The sequence below is a fragment of the Passer domesticus genome, chromosome 13 (genome assembly GCF_036417665.1).
Source record: "Passer domesticus isolate bPasDom1 chromosome 13, bPasDom1.hap1, whole genome shotgun sequence".
NCBI classification, from domain to species: Eukaryota; Metazoa; Chordata; class Aves; order Passeriformes; family Passeridae; genus Passer; species Passer domesticus.
Window position 1 is genome coordinate 3,274,304 of NC_087486.1, and position 15,676 is coordinate 3,289,979.

Consider the following 15,676-nt stretch of genomic DNA (forward strand, 5'->3'; position numbering starts at 1 on the left):
GCACTTCCGGCACGCCCCGCCCGGTTCCGGCCCCGCCCCGCCCGGTTCCGGCCCCGCCCCGCCCGGTGCGGCCCCGCCCCGCGGCGGCGGCGGCGCGAGGATGAGCGGGCGGCGGGTGGACGCCAAGGTGGTGCTGCTGGGGCAGGAGGGCGTGGGCAAGAGCAGCCTCGTGGAGCGCTGCGCCCACGGCCGCTTCCGCGCCGGGCCCTACCAGAACGTGAGTGACACACCGGCACCCCCCGAGCCTCCCGCGCCTCCCCGGGTGAGCCCCTGGCGCGGCGCCCCCGCCTCCTGCCCGATGCCGCGCCGTGGCCCCGGGTGCTGCCCCCCGCCTTGTCCCCCCGCGTCCCTCCCGCCCCGCGGTCGGTCCCCTCGTTTCCTCGCCCTCTTTCCGCTCGCCCCGCGGTGAATCCCGCCGTGTCCCTGCGCCGGTTTCCGCCGCGTCCCCGGGCTGGATGCCCCCGCATCCCCGGGCCGGTTCCCACCGCGCTTCCTTGGCTTGCAGACGATCGGAGCCGCCTTTGTGGCCAAGGTGATGACGGTGGGCGAGCAGACGGTGACCCTGGGCATCTGGGTGAGTGCGCGGCCGGGGCTGCGCCCTGGCCACCCCCGGTGAGGGAGCCCGGGCAGCCTCCGAGCGCTGTGACCCGCCTGTCGCCCCCAGGACACGGCGGGCTCGGAGCGCTACGAGGCCATGAGCCGCATCTACTACCGGGGAGCCCGGGCTGCCGTGGTCTGCTACGGTAAGGGCACGCCGAACGGGAACGGGAAGGAGCCGCTGGCTGCAGAGGGCCCGCGCCGGGGGCTGGTGACACCGGTGGGTGACACCGGTGGGTCGGGCACTGAGGAGCAGTGCCAGCAGACCCCGGTTGCTCTCCCCAGATCTCACCGACAGCGGCAGTTTCCAGCGAGCCAAGTTCTGGGTGAACGAGCTGCAGAACTGTGAGGAGGTGCGGGGGTCTGGGGGCTCTGAAGCCTCCCCAGGGGACAAGGGGGCTGGTGGTGGGGACGTGGGCACACCCTGCCAACCCTTTCCCTGCCGCAGGGCTGCCGGATCTACCTGTGTGGCACCAAGAGCGACCTGCTGGAGGAGGACAGGAGGAAGCGGGGCGTTGACTTCCACGACGTGCAGGACTATGCTGACGGTACGGCCGGTGCTGGCCCTGCCCGGGGCAGGGGAGCGCTGAGCGGGTGGGCACTGAGGGAGGGCTGAGCCGCCGTGCCCACAGCAGGAGCTCTGCCCTTGCCGTGGCTCCCTGCATGGGGAGGCTCTGCCAGGCACCTCCCTGGGCACGGCGTGTCCTGACAGGGGCAGGCACGTGGCCAGCTGGGCCAAGGGGCCGGGAGCCCTGCCCTGTGCCCCTGCCAGCCCGCTGTCAGCAGCTGTGCCCCAGGGGTGACTCTGGGGGCAGACATGCCCATGGAGCTGTATCTGCTGAACCTGCAGCAAGTGCCAACCTGGGCCCTCATTTCAGAGATCAAAGCAGACCTCTTTGAGACCTCCAGTAAAACGGGGCAGAGCGTGGGTGAGTAGCTGCTTGCTGGGCCGTGTCCTGGCTGAGCAGGGCTGGGGGCTCTGCCTGGCAGGGGGCACCCACTCCTGCCATGCCTCCTCTGCCCCAGATGAGCTGTTCCAAAAGGTGGCTGAGGACTATGTCAACTTCTCCGCCTTCCAGGTGATGACAGGTGAGTAGGCAGGACCTGTCCCTCCCCAGGCACCCCTCTCTGTGCCTCTGGGTGCAGAGCACGAGCTCTGGGGGTCTGGCAGTGCTTCCCTTGGGGCTGCTGTGGCTCCGTGCCAGGGGTTGTCTCACAGAGTCTGAGTTCCATCACAGCACCCTCAGCCAGGCTCAGCACATCCACCCAGCTGGCTCTTGGTGGCCTCTGGCAGCCAGGAGTCTTGCTGGGCTGCAGGACTGGCTCAGCTCTGCAGCAGCCCTGCCCAGGCACGCTCAGCCTGGCTGTGCCTCCTGCCCGGGCTGGGCCGTGCTGTGTGAGCTGTGCCATGAGCCTGCACCTCGCCACTTCTCCACGGGGCACCAAACCCTCCCCTGGTACCTGCCAGGGCCCACACCTGGGACCAGCAGCTTTGGTGGCGTGGACGTGCCAGCAGCCTGCCGCTCCTGCTCTCTTCCAGAGGACAAGGGTGTCAACCTGGGCCAGAGGAACAGTCCCTACTTCTACAGCTGCTGCCACCACTGAGCCCCTGTGCCAAAAGGGAATTGCTGCTGCTGGACGGGCAGCTGGCGCTCACCGGACTGCCGGTTTTTTACCTGCTGTGTTTTAGCTGTTGGGGCCTGTGCAGCACTGCCTACGGACTGCTCTCCTGGCACAGAGCGGCACAGGGCTGCCGTGCAGCGCCAGGAATCATGGACTGTCACTCTGGGACCCCCTCCCTGCCACCTGTGGTGTTTGTGGGAGCTGTGGTGGCCCAGCGGTGGCCAGTAACTTATTCTCTCAGAGATGCTCGATTCTTTGCGGATTTATTTAAGCGTCTTCTCTCGAGGTGTACAATGTAAATAAAACGCGTTGTGGTCTGAGCCGTACCCCTGCGCGAGGCCGTCAGGGCTCTCCCTTCCCTGCCTCCCCCCACTCAGCAAGACAAACCACAAGAGGACATCGAGAGTAAAGTTAAACTTTACTTTACAGTAATTTTTCTTCTATATACAAAGAATTACAGTACATGTTCTGGGAGCACCTGGGCAGGGCAACCCTCTTTTCATGATAAGTTTCACATACACAGCCAACAGTCTAAGGGGAGCAAAATGAAAGTAATCAATGGTCCAAGACTCTCCCCTCTCCCTCTTCTAAAAATAATATACATGCTGGAAATATGTAGTTTACTCTCACCTGCTCTGGCATTCCTTCTTACAACTGACAGACGACTCCTGGCCAGGGCTGAGCACCCCTTTGTCCCCCCTGCAGTGCTCTGGCCTCTGCCTTGGCTGGGATCCTTGACTCCTGATGTATTTCCCTCTGCCTGAGCCCACAAAACAGGACCCTGTGGGGGACCCCCATTCACCACCACCCCATGGGCAGCAGACCTCAGAGGGGACAAAGGCAGCGTGGGGCTGCTCACACCGAGGTTCTTCCCACGAGCAAACCTCTCACTGATGGCTCCAGCACAAGTTATGCTGCTGCCGTGAGTCCCCACGTCCCCGGGCAGTGAGGAAGGGGCAGTGGCAGCCACCCTCCCCAGGGCCCTCGGCCAGCTGGGAGCACACAGTGCTGGAGGGTGGCAGGGGACATTAACAGCGAGGCACGTGCCCAGCATGGTCAGTGTCTTGGGGGTGAGCAGGCTGGTGGGGCAGTGAGCTCAGCACCACGGACACACAGGCTGGGAGTGCCACTGCTGAAAGGCTTCCAGGGCCCCTCGCAGGGAGAGCCACTCCCTGCCTGTCCCTGCTGCTGGAACACGTCTCACCTCCCACCCACGCCGGCCGGGGCCACCCTCAGCTCCAGCCCTGCTCCACCTTGAGCCTCCCGGTGCTTGCTGCTTTTCCTTTTAACAAGTTCCCAGTGTCTACAAAAAAATACACAAAACCCAGTTCCTTGAAGTCAACAACTCGGAAACATCAGAAAAAGAAACAAAAACTGAAACCAGCTCAGTACCAAACGGACACGAAGAACATGCAGTAGCAGATGCCTGCTTGCTTCACGGGGCTCCACGGGCTCCCCACGGGGCTCAGTGGCACACTGGTTTAGTCTCAAAACCACCATAACCTGAAGGAACCGAGTCACTCCTTGTCCTGTTTCAGTCACACGTGCTGAAGCCCGGCCCTAGCTCCAGGGGGATGGGATCAGCTGGCCAAGAAGCCCCAGCCCGTGGGCCAGGAGCCGTGAGTCCAGCCCTACTGTGCTAAGCTGCCAACGGGTTTACAATAGCACCACAATAGCCCAAGGGCTCTGCCAAGGGCAAACATGATTAAAACTTTACCTTGAAATAGGCCATAGCAACAGCCATTTCTCAGATTTCCCTAGGAGGTAGATTCAGTGCTGTAGGGACTGTCCATCACTGCTGCTCCTCCAGCCCGAGCTCACACAGTCTGTCCTGTTCCCCCGGCACCAAACTTTGCTTACATCACTTTTGTAGGACCCGGAGCAGGAATCTTGCATCCTCCCCTCTCCTGCTAAGCAAGGGCACTGCCACCCCACAGGTGAGACTCCTGCTGAAGCCAGGCACGTGGCAGAGCAGTCCCCAAGCTCCAGTGTCCCGTGTCCCAGGCCCTGGGAGCCCCAAGCACCCATCAGCTGTGCTGCTGCAGGAGGAGCAGCCTCGGCTGCAAATGCTGCCACCAGCGTTATCACTATCACAGGAGGGTGGGTAATTAGCGAGGGCAAAGCCTGGGAGATCAAACACAGCATCCCCCCATACTTTCAGAGTAGCTGCACGATTTGCCACTTTGCTTTAACACTCACTGGCTAGCAAAGGCCAAAAGCCTCATCAGTAATTTAGGGCAAAGCACATTACAAGCAGGTTACAATTATGGATACTCCAAACATCAAGCAAAATCAGAAGTTAAGGCTGAAATTAAAAATAAACAGAAGGTGTTGAAGGTCTGAGGTTTCTCAAGCTCCCCCTGCCCTGTCACAACGATGGCTGTGGTGTCCAGATCCGAGCTGGGCACACCCAGAGCATGCTCAGGGCTAACACACTGCCAAGAGCATCAAGTTAGGGCTGCTTTTTCTTTCTCTTCCGTTTTTTTTTCCTGTGAAACTAAGCTGAAGCTTTTCTAGAAAATGCACTGTCTCACCTTAGCTCTTTAATGTCCTTTACATTCAATCATCTCTCTTATCTCCCGAACTTTAACACCAGCCACACCTTCAGAGCCTCTGCCTGCAGGGGTTTAACCCTGAATTAACACGTGCTCCCACAGTACCACCCAGATGCTTTGTGTATTGAAGTGACTGGTTCCTGTGGAGCTTTTTTTTTGTTAAATAGGAAAAGTTTAACTGGAAAACAGCAATAAAGCAAGTTGCCATGAGCTAATCTGGACACGTGCAGTAGGTGAGTTGATTATTCCTTACAGTGATAACTCTCCTGATAGATTCACCAGAGCCCTGGCTGACAGTGGGCACTGGGGAAAATGGGACAGGCCATGCAGAACAGTGGCCTGTGCCTGCTCCCCTCCTGCCCACACATCCCACACGGCCTGTGGTGGCTCCTCCTCTGCGACCCTCACCCCCTGACCGTGCTGTTACCCCTCATCAGAGCTCCTCTGTCACCAAAGGGCACCTGGGACTCTCCTGCCCACTGAAGTGTCCTCTGGTGGGGTGGAGGCCACAGGCCACTGCTGGCCCCAGCCCACTGCTCTGAGCAGGGACAGCAGTTATCCTGGCAGCAGGGATGCTGAGCAGCAAAGTGTTCACACAGGAGCAGAGTCTGCATCCCCTTCAGAAATGGCAAGAGGGAGCCACTCCTACCAGGAATGAGTCTGGAAAATTCCTGCGAGCTGTCGTGGGACACCAGGGAAGGGACAGAGATAATGACACCCTTGATTCTGCTTCTACAGTGCTCCACACACCGGTGAATCAACACAGGAGTCACCCCTCACCACCTTGGGTGCAATTAGGGCTGACCAGGACTAAGTGACCGGGTGACTGGATCCCTCCAACACAGCAAGAGCACCACAGCCTTGGCATGGAGCTGTGGCACAGGTCTGAGCCCACCACGAGGTGCAGCAGTGTCTCCCACAGAGCCTGCCAGGGCCATGAGTTACTTTGTCTCTACCCTCTACTTTTAAAATCCCTCGTGATTCGAACTGGCTGAACTCTGAAGGCAGCAACAAATGGCAACAAACAAACCCAAATGCTTCAAGGCAGACATGTCCCTCTCCTCCTCCAAGGCAGCGCTGCCAGCTGCCACCACAGTGAGTCACCTTGAGTACAGAAATGCCCACATTTCCTTCACAAGGTTCTGCTGCCCGAAGCTGTTCATGCTCCCTGATGATGGCAGGCTGGACAAGGGCAGGGCTGCTGGTCTCTACAGCTGGTCAGGCCTTGTCTAGGTGACCCAGAAAAGCCCAGAGACTCCCAAAAGCACCTCTACTCCCTCTGAAAAGCCCTCCTGATCTGACGGAGCACAGCCAAGGCTCCAGTGACAGCAAAGAGGGGAGAGCAGCTTCCTGCCTTCCTCCTTCAGTGATGTTCCTCAACACCAGCCAAGCAGCCTCCTAGCTAAGCTGAGCTCAACTTCCCAACAGAGCTACAGGAAGCCAGAAACCTGGACCCTTGTGGAAAAGGGAGACAAGAAGAGAGACAGGGTACAGCAGCTGCAGCAAAGTAGGCTGTGGAAAATGCCATGCAATGGTTTAATCCACATTCACTGCTCCAAACAAGCTTTTGGGTAAGCACCTGCTGGCATGAAAGGCGGCTGCTGCCATGAGCCTCCTCCTGCCACGTGAGCCCACGATTTATAGAAGTGATTTTTTTCAAACCTGCTCTTGTGAGAATTCACTGAGAACTTCTCCATTTTACAGATTTAAAAAAGCCTGCACCAAAAATATTCACAGTTTATTTTTTCATGAAACAAGTAACTAGTTAACACGTGACAATGCGAAGCAGAGGTGGACAGAGCAGTGCAGAGACCTCTCTGGTTACAGTGGGAGCTAGCTGGGTGCTGGCACTGAGGAAACCCTACTTACACAATCTACATGACTAAGTCCAGCTCATGGGAAGGCTTATAAATGTAAATTCAAGATTTATTTTCCTTCTCACACATGATAAATACTTAATATACTGAACGCCATAATTTTTTTTTAAATTTTTGTTTAAAAAACCTTAATGAATGCCCTTAAGGTAATCTTCTCTCTCAATGGGTCTGAGTTGTCCTGATTCCCTTTGTGGAGGAGTCACGCAGAAATGCAAGCTGCTTGCATTTCCCTAGTTTCAGCAGCAAGCAGGAACTGACCTGCCAGTCTTCCCGGAAAAAAAAAACAAAACATTAAACAAGAAAGTTTCCATAAGCCATAAAGCTTTTGCAAGTTGTGAGCTATTCTACAAAGGATCTGAAATGATTTGGACTAGAGGAGGGATAGCACTGGTGATGTCCCCTTGTGCCCAGCACACCCGGCCTCTACAGCAGGACGTTGTCTCAGGGTGCACACATCAGGAAAGGAGAATCAGGATTTGTCTTGGTACAGGTGTCTGCCTCCCTTCATAGAAAACTGCAAAGCTCAAGACCGTCTGCTCTGGGAGCAGCAGGCACTTGCAAGCCAGGTGGGAACAAGGACCTGCTCCCACGTCGGAGGAAGGAGGTCAGCATGGGGCTGAACTCTCCCTTCCTGGGGAGGGGCCTGTGGATCTGCCTGGAAGGAGAAGAAGGATACACACACTGGAGCTGCGCAAGGGTCTGGCGGCGGCACGGAGATCCGAGGCTGTGGCCCCAGACTGGTGGAGCTCAGCTAATTACAGAGGTAACGTGTTGTGAGAGTGGGAAAAAAGCTGGTCAGCAGCGTTTCCTCGGCAGGACACCAACCCTATCCAGGCCAGGCAGTGCCACCAAAGGAGGTCTGTCCTCCTCCTGCCTGCGAGGGTGCCGGTGGTCACAAGATGCTGCAGGTCCCTGGACTCTACTGCCTGCCCCACGAGCACCACAGCCAAACCAACTCCTGCCTCAACGCTCGAGTGAACGGCTTGCAGCAGGCCTAGTCTGGACACCAGCCCGATGACCACCAGGTACTAAACATCGCCTTCACTGTAAAAGGGAGAAGAGAAGAAAAGAAAGCCAGGCAGCTGCTGGAGCCCACCGTGTTCCAGTGTGAGAACTACAATTCAGTTGGATGGACGCACACGCGCACACACACATGCACACCAACACAGTCCAGTTAATTCAAGTCTCCTTTGGTTGTAGAAGGGTTAAGCCAGAAGCTACACAAGGGGAAGGTGTTGAGATGGGTCCCGATCCAGCTACGGCACCCTTGCCTCTGAGCAGTGAGCAGGACAGGCTTGGCTTGCTGCTGGCAACACCAGGTGTGATGGGAACGCGTTCTGAACACATCTGAGGCAAAGGGAGAAGGGACTGTCAGTCCGCTGGCTCACGCTGACAACAGAGGTCTAGAAGAGACTGGATGGAAATTTGAAAGGGAGCACTGTCCCCCTGGCAGGGCAGTGCTCAGCACCTCCAGGAACCCACTCTGCTCTGCTATTGCTCCTTATGGGTCACTACGTTGTCAAGTGCAGGAAGACACTCCGCGCGTCCTGTGCTAAAGGATTAAGACACAAGAATGGAAAAACTCCCAGATGACTTCTTCCAAGATCTCTCTTTTCCCCGACTTCCTCCAGATTTCCTGCTTCTTGGGCCTGGCCAGTCACAGCTCTGTAAAAAAGGAGCCTGAATGGATACTGCCTATTGCTGAAGAAAACTGCACAGAGCGAGTGCAGGAGCTCCTCTCCCATCTCACTGTAGACGATCCCTGTCCTTGAGCAAACCACACACACAGCATGTCCCAGTAAACACATGGACAAACCTCGTAAAGCAACGCCCTGCAGGGACAGAGACCTGGGCAGGTGACATAAAATCCCTTCCCTGCTTCTGGAGTCTGCAAGGACATACACCTGACTGCTCACCACGTGATCCCTGAAACATCTCCAGTGCCAGGGCAGCCTGACTGATCCATTTTCTTTAAATGCAGTAACAAGAGCAAGGCCCTGGCTGTGCCTAGGAACCCACCTACAAATCAAACCTGGAGCTTGAACACGCTGGATCAGTAATGTGACCATTTCAATGGAATTGGAGATTTTTATCCAGAGTGGACTCTTTATTTCAGCTTTACCATTTGTAAAAGGAAGAGGAAAAGGTCACGGATGCTCTCTCCCTTTGGCTGGGCCAGACTCAGATTTAAGAGAATGTCCTTGCTCACGTCACAAGAGAATATGGATGGGATGTGCATGGGTTAGGGGCTGGGCTCAGGGAAGTGAATAAAAAAAACAAAACAAAGATTCCCCCTCCCTAAACATTAAACGACTGAAACCTGCCTCCCATATTCACCAACCTCACTTTGGCTCTGAGTCAGCCAACTCACGACAGACAGAATCCTGGTTACGGGCTAGCGCTGTGTTTTGTTCAGGCAAAGGGTCCTGCCCCCGAGGAGTCTGTGCTTTTCCACTCAGCCAAGTAATCTGATCAATTGTCTGAACGTTCGTGACAAGCCACTCCATCTGCTCCGGGGGCACCGGCGCTTCCCTGGCTGGCCGAGGGGTCTGCTCGAATGCACACAATCTCTCTGATGTCCACGGGGTCTGCTCCGAGGGGGCTGAGGCCACTTCCCAGCTGGGCTGAAGGGTTGGCTCTGGGAGTTTCTCTGCTGTCCGGGAAGGCTGCTCCGCAGGCGTCAGGGTTTTCGTGCTGGACCAGTGGCTTTGCTCGTGCGTCTGTAGTTTCTCTGTAGGCCAAGGTACTTGTCCAACCTGTGTCACCACCTTCCCAGCAGACCAAGAGATTTGCTCTCCAGCTAACATGGTCCTCTCTTTCTGCTGGGGACTCGGCTCCATGGCTGGGGCTCCTCTCTCCTTGAGCTGAGCGTTCTGGTCGACGGGACGCAGCGCCTTCTCCGACAGCAACAGCCTGGGAGCTGATGCAGCTAGAGGCTTGTCCAAGGCTTGAGGCCGAGGAGCCACAGCAGGAGCCAGCTTATCCGATGCCTGAGGCCAGGATACAGGGGCTGTAAGAGTGAGAGGCCTCTCCAAGAGCTGAGGCCGAGACACCCCAGAGCTGAGAGCCTTTTCCAAAGGAAAAACCCGCAGGGCCCCGGAGTCAGCAGCCTTCTCTGCAGGAAGGGGTCGCAGCACCCCGGGGGAGAGAGACTTCTGTGTGAGCGGGATCCGAAGGGCCCCTGAGCTGAGACCCTTCTCTGTGGGCACGACCTGTGGTGACCGGGAGCCAGGGGCCTTCTCCGGAGACAGGGACCATGGCAACCCTGAGCTGGGAGCCTTCTCTGTGGGCAGGAGCTGAGGCATACCCGAATCAGCAGCCTTCTCTGGAGGCAGGGGATGGGGTGACCCAGAGCTGGGAGACTTCTCTGTGTCTGGGACCCGCACTGTCCCAGAGAAGGAAGCCTTTTCTAGAGGCAGGGATTGTGGTACTGCTGATCCAGGAGCCTTCTCTGAGGGCAGGACCCGTGAGACTGGGGAGTCTGGGACTTTTTCAACGGAAACAGACCACAGCACCTCAGGACTGGAATCCATCTCCAACGCTGGGACCTGTGGCACCACAGAGCTGGAAGCCTCTTGCACAGCCAGCGGCTGCGGACTCTGGGCAGAGGAGTCGTCCAGCGGCTGGAGCTGGTCGGCCTCAGGAGGCTCATCCTCTGGCTGGGACTGCAGCATCCCCACCGAGGCGAGGAGTCTGTCAGACAGCGGAGGATGCAGGCATTTCACGGGGAACTCATCCAGCAGCTCGGGCTGCTGCGCCCTGCTGTCAATGAGGGACTTGTCCGATAACTCCAACACCTCGGGGGCATCAGGAGTCTCATCTGCCAGCTGGAGCTGCAGGTCAGCAGCAGTAACAAGTGACTCATCCAGCGGGGACTGAGGTGATCCTGGGGGAGATTTGCTCGGCAGCTGAGGCTGCGAGGCGTCGCTGGAGGACTCGTCCAGCGGCCAGAGCACCGCGTTGCTGGGAGGTTTGTCGGGCTGCTGAGGCCGCAGCGCTACGATGATGGGCTGCTTCTCTGACTGCAGCCTCAGGGACAGGGCAGCCTGGGGCTTGTCCGATGGCTGCAGGCGGAGCGACAGGGTGGTGGGAGGTTTGTCCGAAGGCTGAAGCCGCAGCGAGAGGGTGGTGGAGGGTTTGTTGGATGGCTTCAGCCTCAGTGACAAGGTGGCGGGGGGTTTGTTTGACGGTGGCAGTCTCAGAGCCAGGGTGGCAGGTGGTTTGTCTGGTGAAGGTAGCCTGAGGGCCAGGGTGGTGGGGGGCTTGTTTGATGGCTGCAACCTCAGGGCAAGGGTGGTGGGGGGCTTGTCTGAAGAAGGCAGCCTCAGCGCTAGGGTAGCAGGGGGCTTTTCTGGTGACTGCAGTCTGAGGGCCACAGACTGAGGTAGGCTGTCCAGGGGCTGAACACTCAGGTCTGTGTCTGCCTCTGTTTCTGCAGGCAGCTGCTCTGGTGGCTGGGTGTCCTCACCGTTAGTCAGGCCTTCTATGGGAGGTGCATACTCACGAATTTCTCCTGGCTCTAGAGGGTGAGGCCCACAGGGATCATGCTCTGTGCAGCACAATCGTCCATCCAGCTTGGAGATGAAGAGCATTCCTTCCCGGTGCTGCTTGCAGAAGGACCTGGGGCACATCTCGCAGAACGAAGCTGCTTCCTTACCACACACGTCACACTGATGCCACGGGCACTCCCACTTTCCTGCAGCACGGACACGGGAGAAAAGACACACCTTAGGAGTGGGACAAGGGCAAGAGACAAAGGCCTGCTGCAAAGGGAGTTCAGGGGAAAGGGAGAACACTCTTGTAATATCCACATACAATTCTACATGTCCTCTTCAGTTTCTGCCTTAGCTCAACAGGCAATTAACACCAATCTGCATCCTCAGAAGCAGCAAGGGCAATGATAATCATGAAAAACACAAGCCACATCAGCTCAGACCAAAAGCCCATCTGGCTCCTGCACAGCACTAACCAAAAGAAGTGTCTAGAGAGGAGCAGACACCCCCAGTTTGCACATCTCTGTAGCTCTGATTTTCATAAAAAACAGCAGTGGTTATCTGGGCACAACACCCAAAGGACTTTTTAAGCTAACATGTCAGATTCATCCTTTAATTCTAGGTCAGAAACCTCCCTTCCTGTTTTTTAGAAAGAAGAAGTAAGAGAGCAGTGATCACAAGGGCTAAGTTTCTATTGTCTCTGAACCCAAAGGCACATCCTTAACCTCTGGCCATGTATGGCCACGATAAAGCAAAGCTGCTCCCCCAGCAGCTCCATCTTCACAGTGAACCTACTGACCATCAATACCAACACCACCAGCAGGCAAAACACAACATTACACTTCAGAGACTGCTGCTTTTCTCACTCATAGATCACCTCACTGGCTCAGCCTCCTGCTCCCTCAGCCAAGGCTGTGTCTGGCTCTACCAAGCGCTTCCAGTTCGTGGACACAACCAGGTACACGCCGAGCCCCTGACCACAGGATGAGCACAGATGTTTTTCCAAACACACCTCCTGCCTCTGTGCTCTCCCAGCACTCCACACTCCCAATCTCTCCTGCTCCTGCCTTGCTGTGGGGAGCAGCTCCTCGCAGAGCAGCCCTGACACAGAGCTCTGAGCCAGAGGGCAAACACGGACACCAGCCAGGCCAGAGCACCTCCCAGCCTGCCCGAACCAAGCCCACAGACCTGTGGCTACCAGCCCCTTTCCAGGGAGGCTGGTTCCTGCAGCACAGCACTGAGCAGCTGTGGGCATTGCTCCCTGCACTTGTGCAACAGCAGCTCTCCACTCCCCTCTCTCATGCTGCTTCTCCCCTGGGGTTGAAGGCAACACGTAGTAAGTTTTTCCCCTCCTTTGAAGCCAGTCCAAGTCTTCTGTTCCAGTCTCAAAATATGCACTCTGCTTTTATGTGTCTTTTCCAATTTTTCAGCGTTTTTTTCCAAGTGAGGATGTTTAACACTTCCCATGGTCTCCCCTGTTCCTGGCTCATGGTGCTGCAGCACAGGCTGTCACTGCTCCCCCTGCACCAGCAGCATCCCAGAGAGCCACACAGCACTGCCAAGACCCTGGGACCATTCTTATAGAGGTCATTTGTACAGATGGAAAATAAAAAAAAGTCAAAACCTGCTCCTTTGTTACAGAAAGGATAAATCCTTTCAAACCACTCTAATGGTCTTTGACAGGATAAAAAGGTCTAATGAATAAGCACCCTCTCCAGGGACAGCCCAGAGCTCTTGGAAGTAAGATCACACAATTAGCAAACATGCAAACAAGCAGGAAATTCCAATTACTTGACAGCAATGCTCATGGCAGAGGAAACATTTGAAGTAGAAAGTGCTGAACCTTTCATGTCCTGAATGATACTCCAAGGAGCAGGGTATGAAAATCACTGCCTATGTGTAAAAAGAGTAAAATTGCTACAACTGACTGAAAATTATTCTCAAAAAACAGTTATTAATGGCCTTGTGGCAAACTGAGAAGGCATTTCAAATTACATCCTTCAGGAATGTGTTTTAATCTGTACAATAATTTAAATTTCTGAAAGCAGAACAGCAAATACTCTTACAGATATGGGTAGATAACATCCAGCCTGTAAGGGACTACAAAAATCCAGTTGGACAGGCTCAGGATTTAAACTGGACAAATGCTCTTGCACCAACAAGGTATAATTAAATAAAGACAGGTGCAAAACAGGATTGCAAGAGGAAGAAATAAATATGAGAAAAGGATCAAGATGAAAACTCAAGAAGAATAAAGCAAACCATCAACATCACATCAATATAAGTTATTTTTGCAAAAGAAGTAAAACACAATTTACGAAGAAATTTTATGTAAAAACCAAAATATAATTATTCTCTTCTGTCGGAGTAAGTAAGGCCACAGCTACAATGCTGCTAAAATACTTGTTTCCAGTTTTAAAAAAATGTGTAGGCAAGTGGGACACGGTCCAGAGTAGATCAAGAATAAAAACTTCAGGCTATGTTTGTACAAGCCGGAAAAGGACTGAGACAACAATCTTCCACTATATTAAAAAATGTATCAGAGAGCTGGCAATTCTTTGTGGTTTTAAGTCAGGCTGTTAGAAGAAACTTTGCAAATATAAAGTAGGTGAACAGGCTGGAGGCTGGCCTGTACTTTTTGAGTATTTTCTTATTTTAGATTTTTGTCCTCATGTCACACATACTAGAATATGCTTTGGTACTGTTCTCTTACTTATGAGCTAATGGCTATTTAGATAATTAAGAGATTCTTTTCTAACTCCTGTTTTCCAGCATAGCTTCTCCTCACCACTCAACTCACAATTGTCTTCAACTTTGGGTAAACAGCCAGTGTGATGACCAATACCTCAACTATTGTTTGGATTATGCTCTGCAGCCCCAAGAATGGGGTCAATTCACAAGCACCATCTCTTAGGCAAGGACCAGCTCCCCTTTCAGCAACTAGTTCACCTTTTTGCAGTCACAGTGGGGTGCAAACCAGGGCTGGGTTGGTTGGGCAACAAGATCTGTTCAAGTGAGAAAGATTTCTCTAAATGTTAAGAAGCAAAGTCACGAGCAGCACCCAGGGCCAACACCGTGAGCCAAGCAGAGCCCAGCTGTGCAGAGCACTGACCTGCAGGTCTCTTGGTCAGGTTGAGGCAGTCAGCGTGGTACACCTTGGGGCAGCCTGACTTCTTACAGGAGACCAGCTGCCCCCCGTCCCCGCAGCTGAAGCACTCGTCCTCCCGCTCCTTCATCACCTCCGCCTGCGACCTGCGCTTCATCTGCGGCCGCCTCTTCAGCTTCTTGGACTTCTCCTCGCTGAGGCTGGGCTGGCTCTGGGGGTCAAAAGATGTTGGTTAACACAGGGCTCTGCCCCATGCACCTGCTCCCTTCCTGCTGCAAACCCTGCTGACACAAATCCCACTGCCAGCTACGCCTGAGGCCTGTGCAGCATCTCGAGTGCTGCTCGGTATTTGGCAACCAAGTTACTACAGCAAAAAGCTCCCAGTTATTTTGGAAGAGCCTGAAGTCATGCAGTAAAGCTTGACTGGACATGGGATTTATCTAACTAGCAACAGCAGAATGAGGAGCTGGGGCTGCCTGGTGTCACTGAGCTCGTGCCACCTCTCCCAGACTCTTCAGGTCAAAGTAGTCAGGTGTCCTGGCACACATGACTCACAGAATCTATTCAGGGCCTTCCTGCACTTTTTCACATTCATCACTTCCCTCTCCAATTTCAGTATGAATTTATCTATCATCAGTTTAGACCTACTTGTTCTTGTGTCAATGGTGTTCTTTTGCACCAGAATCACAAAATCAGAAGACCTCCAAGATCATCAAATTCAGCATTTGAAGCTTTTCTGTCTCCATGAAGAAACCTCTGGGACACACTCTCCTGCAAACTGAAACTTTCACAGTCTGCACACTCAGTCTTCCCAGTGGCTTTTCTCTGCCCTTATTGAGTACATTTATCCCAAACAGAAGTTACAGAATTACACATGCTACCTCAGGTAACACCTCTCATACAAAGACAAAAACACTTGGCCAAAAGAACAGGAAATTCCCCCAAAGCACTGCCCTCATTTGCCTTTTCCACAGCTGTGTCACACCACAGCTCAGTCCTGCAGCAGCTGAGCTGCAGAGTGGCTCCTTCTCCACCACGACCTTCTCCTGGTGGATTTGTTTCTGCTGTTCACCTCTCCAGGTGTACTGTGGAATATCCACTCTCCATTCCCCCATACTCAGTTATTCCTTTGCAACTGCCCCATCCTCTCACTCTCCCACACCAACGACAACCAAACTCTGCATGATCACAGTTAAATTAAATTATCTGTGTAGTGAAGTAACTACAACTGGACTCAGGACAGGCAACTAAATGGTTCAAGTGCTCTTTTCTCTGGCCTGAGGCTTCCTCCAACCCTGCTCTTCCAACTCCCCCTCCAAGCCAGGCTGAGCCTCCCATTGTGTGGAACCGCTCAGCTCCACAAAGATGATGCTTCTTGCCCCCAGTCCTGACCTTATCAAAGCACCATCACTTTAGTTTATCTAA

At 54.5% G+C, this 15,676-nt stretch overlaps 2 protein-coding genes across 7 annotated transcripts in view; one reads left to right on the forward strand and one right to left on the reverse strand.

Annotated features, from left to right (window-relative positions):
• The first annotated feature begins 28 nt into the window (after window positions 1-28).
• RAB24 (RAB24, member RAS oncogene family) lies at window positions 29-2,546 on the forward strand. Of its 2 annotated transcripts, none has more exons than XM_064387876.1 (8): window positions 29-217; window positions 506-574; window positions 665-743; window positions 883-950; window positions 1,046-1,145; window positions 1,476-1,526; window positions 1,624-1,686; window positions 2,066-2,546. In XM_064387876.1, exons 1-8 carry the CDS (start codon window positions 101-103, stop codon window positions 2,200-2,202), a joined length of 684 nt encoding a protein of 227 aa, XP_064243946.1. In that variant the 5' UTR covers window positions 29-100; the 3' UTR covers window positions 2,203-2,546. The 2 variants fall into 2 exon arrangements, with proteins under 2 accessions (XP_064243946.1, XP_064243947.1); XM_064387877.1 differs by having other exon boundaries at window positions 32-217; window positions 2,138-2,546.
• A 73-nt stretch (window positions 2,547-2,619) lies between these two features.
• NSD1 (nuclear receptor binding SET domain protein 1) overlaps window positions 2,620-15,676 on the reverse strand; it is a 60,982-nt gene continuing 47,925 nt past the window's right edge. For all 5 annotated transcript variants that reach the window (XM_064387873.1, XM_064387871.1, XM_064387872.1 and 2 more), the window contains exons 22-23: window positions 14,258-14,462; window positions 2,620-11,348 (exon numbers count right to left, since the gene is read on the reverse strand). In XM_064387873.1, coding sequence (XP_064243943.1) covers window positions 8,995-11,348; window positions 14,258-14,462 — 2,559 coding nt within the window. In that variant the 3' untranslated portion in view covers window positions 2,620-8,994. The remainder of the gene's footprint in view (window positions 11,349-14,257; window positions 14,463-15,676) is intronic.